This window comes from Motacilla alba, chromosome 3, assembly GCF_015832195.1.
Source record: "Motacilla alba alba isolate MOTALB_02 chromosome 3, Motacilla_alba_V1.0_pri, whole genome shotgun sequence".
Lineage (NCBI taxonomy): Eukaryota > Metazoa > Chordata > Aves > Passeriformes > Motacillidae > Motacilla > Motacilla alba.
In genome coordinates this window covers 90,259,038-90,268,423 of record NC_052018.1, presented here as the reverse complement: position 1 = coordinate 90,268,423, position 9,386 = coordinate 90,259,038, and the positions used below count along the sequence as shown (strand labels likewise).

General features: G+C 55.8%; 1 protein-coding gene across 2 annotated transcripts in view; it reads left to right on the top strand.

Annotated features, from left to right (window-relative positions):
- Nucleotides 1-5,992: 5,992 nt before the first annotated feature.
- The window catches only part of PKDCC (protein kinase domain containing, cytoplasmic), a 36,146-nt gene continuing 32,752 nt past the window's right edge, over nt 5,993-9,386 (top strand). Inside the window, exon 1 of one of the 2 annotated variants that reach the window (XM_038132496.1) lies at nt 5,993-7,297. In XM_038132496.1, coding sequence (XP_037988424.1) covers nt 6,635-7,297 — 663 coding nt within the window. In that variant the 5' untranslated portion in view covers nt 5,993-6,634. The remainder of the gene's footprint in view (nt 7,298-9,386) is intronic. The other variant, XM_038132495.1, reaches the window with a different exon arrangement.

Genomic DNA, 9,386 nt, shown 5'->3' with positions numbered 1-9,386 from the left:
GGGCTGTGTTTGGGTGGCACTGTGGAGACAGAGCAGTTGGGACTGAGGACTGGCAGCACTCAGGTGGCAGAAGGTGCCACGGAGCGCCATGCAGGGTGCCATGAGTACATTTGTCTGCGTAGCAGGCTCAAACACAGACCTTGCAGTGTGAGCCCAGGCCTGTGCCAGCTCAGGGTGCTGCATTGCACATCAGCACAGCTCAGTTAAGGAACAGTCACACAGAAATCAGTGGGAAGAAGCCACAGAGTAAACAACTCTAAGCAACAACTCTCCCAGTCGTCCAGGTAGCTCCTTGTGCCTTTGCCTCTTATTTTAAGCACCAGATAAAGAGACCACTATGTTCACATAGATATTTGCACCCCAGCTGTGCTGGCAGGTTTTGTTTTTCCAGGTGCCAGGCACCACTCAGGAGCTTACATCCTCAGACTAAGTGGACTTGAGGTTCGTTACCATGCCATGCTAGTCAGACTGAACACATAGTTTTTTATATGTCTGTGAGAGGTGACCTCCAGAGTTTTTGGCATGTCCTTAGGGAATGATCAGTTGTGGAAACTCACAATGGTTTTTTTTTTTTTAAACAATTACTGGAGGAGCTCGTGGGGATACTGCTCAGAGACTGGTAGAGGGGCCATGTGGGAGCTCACTCTTTCTTCCTGGCATAACTAACTAGGGGAGCTGAAAAGAGCAACTGAAAAGAATCAGAAAGTACTTGAGATGGTTGGAAATGTCTGCCTGTCCTCTGACTACCTACCCTCAGCTTTGTTGAGAACAGACCCATGTGCCAGAAGGAGCAAGAGAGCTGCTGTAGGTTTTGAAGGCACTTCCCAAGCTGCCCTCATACTTCTGCATATGTTCCTGCCATTTTATTAAATTCTTCTGGAGTTGCTCCTGACCTAAGCTAAGTACTTTTCTATTGACATCAACTTTTGCCACTTCACTATTCACCCCCAGGTTATTAATAAAGCATTAAACAATATTGGTCTGAGTCTCACTCTCTAGGGCACCTCATTATTAATCTCTTTTCCTACTAGAATTGGCCATTTATTCCACACCCATTTATAACCAGATTTTAATCCATGACAGGACTTTACCTCTCACTTTGTGGTTACCAAATTTCCTTAACAGTTTCTTGTATGGATGTTTATCAAAAGGCTTTTGAATGTCCAAATAAATTATTTTCTCTGGTTGTTCTTTACTCACTATTTTATTAACTCTTAAAAGTGTAAAAGGTTTGACTGGCAAGATTTATTCTTATAGCAGCTATGTTTCTTTTTCTCTTTTGCCTGAGACTTGATATTTCCCTGCAGATTGTAAAATATTTAAAAGAGTGACCCTCTAAATCTAGTGGCTTGAAGCAGCACCAGATGTGTTGTCAATGTTTAATTAAAAAAAAAAACCAAATGTAATATACTACTGACTTTCTCAACTACTTCCTTGTAATGAAGTTAAGCTAATAATGTAAAATTTCCATGAGCTCGTCTGTCTGTGTAAATATTTACAGGGTCTTTATCGCTGCAGTACCAGATTTCCACATACATTAACAGAGTTATCCTTATAACACCTCTCTGATATAGGAAAGCTTTAATCCCAACTGCCTGAAGAACCAGGACACACTGACATCTGGCACATAAAACCTGAACTGCTGTGCTTTGAGAATAACAGGTTAGGAGATAAAACACTTTCTCCCACTTACAGATGCCGTATTCACGAAAAATGCAAGAATCATCACAATTCACAAACATAATGAAAAAGGCTCGGTACTCCAGCATCTCTTCCCAAGCTCTCTAAACTCCAAAGTACATTTTTCCCTTTGGAAAAATGCAGAGCACTGCAGGTAAAATCCAAGCTTTTCTTTTTTTTTTTTGCAGGCTATCTGAGCTTGTAGGTTTTTGCTGGCTCTGCTAGTGACCATTTATTTTGGACTCATACCACACATCCAGTGTTTCATTATGCATTTTTGCTCCAGCCAGAACTAATACAATTGGCTGCATCTCAGCTCGTTTCAAATATACAAGGGAGTGGGTTTCCTCAGAGAAAAGAATGAACATCAGAAAAAGAGATCCTGTTTAAAGTAAAGAACACTGTAGAGATTGTAAAAAAACTTAAAGAAGGCTACAAAATGTACATGTGCAAGGGTCCACTGCTGGCCCCACATCCCTGAGGAAAGAGAGGCTTTCCACTCTGCCCTGAAAGCTGACAAGTCCTTGGCAAAGCAGGGAATGGAGGAGAGGTTGGCCATGGAAGACCACTCAGCAAAAGGTCATGCAGTCTGTAGACTCTGTTTTCAAGAGACTTCTGGCCTCATGTCTGAGGATGGACTTTACAAAAAACTCTTCTTCCACATAAGCAGCCAGAATAGATGGCCAGGAATTCAAAAGGTTATGCTCTAATAAAAAATTTAAGATAAAATTAATTCCTTAAGTGTCAAAGAAGAATCATGTGAGCACGGGACAGTTCTGAAAGAACAAGCTTCCTCAGCAGAAACTGTATTATTCCAGCTATAAGCTTCCATTTTTGTTTTTTTTAAAGTGAGATCTTGAAGCTACCTATGCTTGAAAATGTGGGACTTCTTTTTTTGGGGCCTGGAGTCAAAATCCCTTGAGAGCAACAGTGGGACTCACTTGAAGATGCCTGCTGGTGAGAGTAAAACAGGGATAATGGAGCTCAGCCGACAAATTTCTTTGACTCCTTAGGGAAGTAATGCCCAAGCAGCTGGGCTGGGACCAGAAGGGCACAGGCGCATGGGCATTTGAGGTGGGTCCTGGTTGGGTTTGGAGGCAACTCCCAACTGTCTTTCCCATCACCCATTCCTGAAACACAAGCTTTGCCTGCAGGATGGCCATGGCTCCTGCAGCAACAAAATTATTTCCCCAAGGAGCAGCAAATGTATTGCCACGATCTTAATCTTATTTAGTGTGGTAGCATGGTTTTAATTTTTCCGTGTTTGATCTCTCAGCTCTTGGAATATTGATAGAAATAGGGGCTGTGAGGATTAAATAAAGAGCAGCTTGTTGCATATGAAAAAATACCCCTCAGTCCTCACTTTCTCCGGGTGATTCAGCTTTTCCAACAGCGCTGCCGAGATAAAAGACTCGCATGTGAGCAGAAGTGTTAGCAAGGGCTGTAATGCTTTCAGCGCAGCCTCTTGGAAAAGGGCCTTGGCTGCGGGAGCAGATCCCGCCTGCTCCCAAACCTCCTCCCGCGGCGGGGAGGCGCTGGGCATGCAGCAAAGGCTGCTGCCCCCTTCTCACGCCAGCACGGGCTGATGGCCGCGCTTCGGATGCACCCAGATCGTTCTCCCTGGCCAGCGGATGGAGGAGCCGGATCGCCCCTCCCCGCGCAGCCGGGCCGAGCCGGGCCGTGCCCCCGCGGGCCGCCCGCCTCGGCATCACCCCGGCACCGCCACCCTAATCAGTGGCAGGCCCCGGGCGCGGGGTAATTAGAAACATCGAAGGGGCTTTCTATCTTTTGAAATCTGTCTCTCAACATCAAAGTGCTCCGCGCAAGTCGTCCTCCAGAGGCCGGCTCCCATATCTAAATGAGTGATGTATTTCATGGTATCTGTCGGGAAGGATATAATGAAGAAAACCGGCTTTGAGACCGGGCATGATGTGAAAAACAGGTGACCCGCTGTTGCGGAGCATCTGTTTTGCAGTCCGGTTGTCTTCCTGTAAACTGCGCAAACACGGAGGGTGCGCAAGCTCCGGGGCTGCGCCCGGGGATGCTCACGGGAGAACCCCCGTGTCGCTGCGGATCCTCTTTTCCTCCCGGCCTGCCGGAAACGCGGGCACTGCCCCCGCCTCGGTGAGATGCGCACCTCCTCCAAACACGCGGGGCTGCGGGTACCGTGCGAGGTGCGCGGCAAAGCAAGATCTCTCTTCTCTCCGCGCTGGCGCTGCCGGGGCCTTCAGCCGCCCCCACGGGGCTGCAGCATTCCCAGGGCCACACTCTGCTCTCATTGCGGGCACGGCCCCTCGGAGAAGCCGGCTGCTCGCTCCATGAGACCGCTGGCCTCGGGTCACCCCCGGTCTGGCCTGTAAACAATATTCCGCTGAGCTCTAAGCGCTCGCTCGAAACGATCCCAGTGCCGCCGCCTCCGGCTTGCACAACCGCTCCGCCGGAGCGCGGCTACATTCTGACTCTTATCTGTGCAATAATAAAAAAGTGTTGGCTCGTATCAACCAAGCCGTAAATCCAGTCGAGCGGGCACGTTTCAAAGGCACGGACAAATCGCCGTGATTTCCCCGGAGGACGCGCAGGACGGCGGGCAGCGGGAAGAGCGCACCGCTGGCCACTCCGCGCTGGCTTGGCCTCAGCGCTGGGTATGGGCTGACCGGCTGGGTAACAACGCACCGAGCCTCTCCAGGAGCCCTGTGCCCTGACAGGGGCCGGCGGAGGAAGGGCTCGGCAGCGTGGGGCGCGGGGGTCCGGTGCGTTCAGATCTCCCGCACCTACCGCGGGAAGGCAACCCGAGCCTCCTGCGGGGGCTGGGGGGATCCCGCTCAAAACAGGGAGGGCTGCAGGTGTCACAACATCTTTGGAAACGCATTTCCTGTCGTTATGAACGCCTTTACTTTGGAAAGAAACCCATAAAAATGGCCTGCTACCCGTCTTCTACACCCGTGAAAATCCCACTCATCGCAGCGGGACGGGCTGCCTCTGGAGGGTAAAACGCTGCTCCCGATAGGTAAGAACAGAAACGATGAAGGAAAGGAAAAAACTCAAACCCCAAGAAGAAACAGGAGAAGACCCGAACCCCCAACCAAACAAAAACCCCACCCCGTCCATGAAAGCTTCCCCCCGAGCCGTGGTCCTCACCCGCGGGGAGGGCAGGTGGCACCGCCCCGGCGGGCGGAGCGAGTTCCGCGGGGCAGCGCGCAGCGGGATGCGGGAGCGGCGCGCCTGCGGAGGCTGGGCTGGGTGCCCGGGAGCCTGCTGTCCCTTCGGGGGCAGATAGCCCCCCCTTCCTACAGTTGTTATTTTTGTTTTAATTGGTGATTACGCTCCCTCCCGTCACTTTTCTGCGGTGGTTGGTGTCAGGCCCCCCCGGGAGTCCCGCGGGCATGGGGCGCCTGGTCCGGCAGCAGTCCGAGCCTCTGCCCGCGCCGTGTGCGGGGCCGCGGGTGGGCCGTGCTCCCGGTGCCTGCGCAGGGCTCTCGGGAAGCGGCGACAGAAAGGCTCTGGGGCTGCTGGAGAGACGGTCGGTCTCCACATCTCCTGCCGAGGCTGCCTCCTCCCGGTCTCGCCGCTGCCTCCGGTTCCCGGGCGCCGGCAGCGGACGGGCGGAGTCTGGGGGCTGAGTTACCCCGAGTTACTCCGGTTTTTGTCAGTGCTGGAGGAAAGGCAGACGATCACTGATCGCGAGTTCCCAGGAACCGCGGCTGCTATTTTGGTGTTTTTAAATTTTTTTCTTTCTTTCTTTTTCTTTTTTTTTTTTTTTTTTTTGTGTGTGTTGTTTTTTTTCCCTACGGTCTCTCCGATGTGTATTACCGAAATGTCTCGTCCCTTTCCCTTATTGGAAATGATTTCCCACTTCTATTGTGGTGAACTTTGCCTCGCCTGACTCTTTACGGCTTTTCTGTTGTTGATGGTCTCTCCTTTGTGGAAGTTTCGCGGACTGATTGTATTTGTTAATTAGTTGCTAACAGCATCGTAATGTGGGCTTGATGGATAACCATGTCATTAGCGCTTACCCCTGCAATTCACATTTCCAACGGGGCAGGGGCTACCCCCTGCCGAGCCCGTGATTTGTGGCTGTTCTTTCCCGTGGGTGACACGCAGCCCCATCCCCTCTCTGCTCTCCTCCGCGCTGTGCCGCAGCTGGAGGGGGCGCGACCGCTGCAATTTTCACTCCCAATGACGAACCGACATCTCCGGGCGGCAGCCGCCTCCTTTCGCTTTATTTTGGTGTGGAAAAGACATCGAACCCCTCTCCTTTGTGTGGCTCGGTGGTGGTAAGTGGATGCCCGTACAACACACCACCCCAAACCCCTTGGCTGCCGGGGAGGGGGATAAGGGCATCCCGCCCACACCGCTGCCGGCGCGACATTCCCCGGGCTGCGCGGCCACGCGTGGGAAGAGCCACAGCCATACAGCTCCCTCCCTCCCCGCCCGGCGGCAGCGCCCAGGGCCCGCCCTGCCCGGTAGCGCCCGTCGGGGGGGTCCGCCCGCCCGTCCCGCCCCTCTCCGCGCCTTCCCCGCCGGGGGGCTCGGCCGAGCCTGGGAGATGTAGTCCCGGCTCCCGGGCTCGCCGGCGGCCGGCGGGGCTTCTGCGGGGGACTACGTTTCCCAGGCCCCCCTGCTGCTCGGCCGGGCCGCGGGAAGGGCCGGGCTGTCAATCAGCGCGCGTCGGCGGGGGCAGCGGGACGGGGATCCCCCCGCCCGCCCCGTGTCCCGCTAATAATAAGTGCTTCAGAGCCTTAAAAGCAGGGAGGCAAGTGTCATGCGGGCGCGTCGTAAGGGGCTGAGCTCCGGCTGAGCGCCCGGGGCCGTTTTGCCGCCGGCATAGCCGGGAGGGGGAAAAAAAAGGGGGAGAAAAAAAGGAGAAAAAGAAAAAAGCCTCGGAGCTGGTTCCCGGGGAAGGGGCGAGAGGAGAGAAGCCCGAAAGGCTGGACAAGCCGTCAGCGAAGTGGCGATGAGGCGCAGGAAGACGGCGGTGGCGGCCGGCTGCTGCCTCGCCTTCCTCCTGGGCACCCTGCTCAACCTCCTCTTCATCCCCGGCTCCGAGCACCCGCCGCCGCCCCGCGAGGAGCTGCCCCCCTCCCCGCCCGGCGCCCCCCTCTACCCGCCGGAGGAGGAGATCGGCGGCGGCCAGGCCGCCCTGGCGCGGCAGATCCGCGAGCGCTACGAGGAGGTGCTGCGCTACCGGCAGCACCGGGCGGCGGCGGCGGGGCGGCGGCCGCTGCGGCCGCGGGAGCGGCGCCTGATGGACCTGGCGCCGCCGCGCACCTCGGCGGAGCAGCCGCGGCCGCCGGGGCCGCGGGGCCGAGAGGCGGCGGAGCCGTGGGCCGGCGCCTCGGCCGAACTCTCGCTGGAGCCGCCGCTGCTGGGCTGCCGCGACATCCGCGATGTCAGCGGCGTGCAGTACCTGGGCTCGGGCTACACCAAGGCGGTCTACAAGGCGGTCCTCAACCGCACGCTGGCCGTGGCCCTGAAGGCGGTGGACTTCGGCGGGCACGACATCGCCCACTGCGTGCGGCAGTTCTCCGCCCTGGGGGACTGCTACCGCCTAGCCGCCTACAAGATCGTCAAAGAGATGATCCTGCTGCAGCGGCTGCGCCACGCCAACGTCCTGCAGGTACGCGGGTGCGGCCCCGGAGCCCCGCCGGGGCGGGTGGGTCGCGCTGCTTTTCCCCGGCGCTCTCAGTTCCACCGCGGGCAACCTGTCGGAGCTACCGCCGCCACTCCCGGCGTGCGCGGGGAGCGGGCCGGGACCGTGCCCGGGGGAGCTCCCGAGAGTTCGCACACACACCCCCGTCCCCCGTTCCGCCGGCGCGGTGTGGGTCGCGGTCGCCGGGGCAGATGTCCCTGTCTCCGGCACGGCGGTCCCGTAGCACCCGTCCCCATCGCGTGTCCGCGGGAAGGCGCGTCGATGGGTAGCGGCGGTGCTCACCCCCCGGCGACAAGTGAATCGCCCCGGCGGGGCGCGCCGGGCCCCAGGCAAGGCCGGGAGCGGTGCGGGATGCGACGCGTTCCCCCTCCGGCCCCCTCCCACCACGGCATCCCCCCGCGGCGGCCGGCCCTGCGGCTTGCGCTCAGATCCCGCTTCCTCGTAAACAAAATTAATATTGAGGTGAGGAAGGGGGCGAGGGGGAGGCTGAGGAAGGACTCGGAAATCCACAAGTACTTCCCGAATGCGGGAAATAAGGGCCGGTTTGAATGCAAGCGCCGCTGGCTCCGGTACCCCCGAAGAAAAGGCAGCGGTGGGATCACCCCTGGCAGCCTCTGCTGGGACTCCCGGCGGACTCAGCTGGATCCGCGCAGCGCCGGCACACGGGTCAGCGTAGGGGGCTCACCCAGGACAGGCCGGGTGGGAGTCCTGCTGGCCGCTGCGCCGGCACCGCGGCACTTGCCAGAAGGGGCTGCATTGTAGGGCTGTTACACATCAGCGTGAATCTCAGCGGGTCCATTTGGATGTAAATGCTGGTATGGAAATTCCTATTGCGTTTCGCATAGCATGAGCGTTGCAGTAGAATAAAAAATGAACGTTAGACCAGACGGTCTCACAGTAGGTGCTTTTTGAACTGAATCGGGTAAAGGAGTTTTGTGTTTCTTCTTCAGCAGCTGCAGCAGGAGTACCAGCTCCCCCACGAGAACTTCAGATCCCAGCGATCAAAGCTCTCGAGTTTCATAAACTGTTCAAAGAAAGGCTAGTCTTGATTTATCCACAAGAAAATAGACATTTTCCTTCCTTTCCTTCCTTTCCTTCCTTTCCTTCCTTTCCTTCCTTTCCTTCCTTTCCTTCCTTTCCTTCCTTTCCTTCCTTCTTCCATACTCTTTCCTCTGTGGGGCCAGGTCTTAAGTATAATGCATAGGGAGAACAAACTACAAAACCTTGCACTCCTAGAAGGCTATTAGTTGTTCCTCTTAAGCTATGATGAATTCTGTTCGGAAAAGCCATGCTTCAGTGCAGCCATCGTTACTGGTTGCTCTGAGAGGATTTTGTTTCCCCCCAAGATTGGTTTTGTTTTGATTTTTTTCTTTTTTTTTTTTTCTTTTGGTGTAAGCGAGTTGGCCAGTGTGTGTTTTTTAAAGTTGAGTCATTTTGGTAGGCACTAGCATTCCTTTCCCGTTTTACTCATGTGTAGTTTTCTTCTCTGGAAAGATTAATTTGGCATTAATTTGGAGCCATCCCTCTCATGAAAAGGAAGTGGGGTGTGCTGTCTGTCCCGCAGGTGTGGGTGGGGGCTCCTCTGGCAGCGCTGCCGAAGTTGCCCAGCGCCCCCTTCCCCCCACAGCAAACTTTGGAGGAGCCGCAGGAATTCTCTTCTCCGGTTCGGGATGATGTGGAGGAACCACAGTAATTCGCTTCTCTGGTCCGGGATGTCAGGTGGACTCCGAAGGGGGGAAGCGCAGGCGAGATGCACGGTGTCCCTTGGCGGGGAGGCCGGGGCAGGAGGAGCTGGAGGATGAGTAGGCACTTCCACCAGCGCCAGGAGAAACACGCCCAGCCTTCGTGCTGGGAAAACGCTCTCATGGGCAAAAATCCCGTCTGTTAGTTAGGGCTTCATATTTACATGCCACCCCATTTAAAAATAGATTACATTTAAAGCAGAAACATGTTTTCAGATTCGTTCCGATTTTGTCACTGTGTTTCCCTTCGCCTGCCCTCCTGCTGCATCATCCCCCGCGGTGCTGCCAGGCCGGGAGGAGAAGCCGGCGGCCCC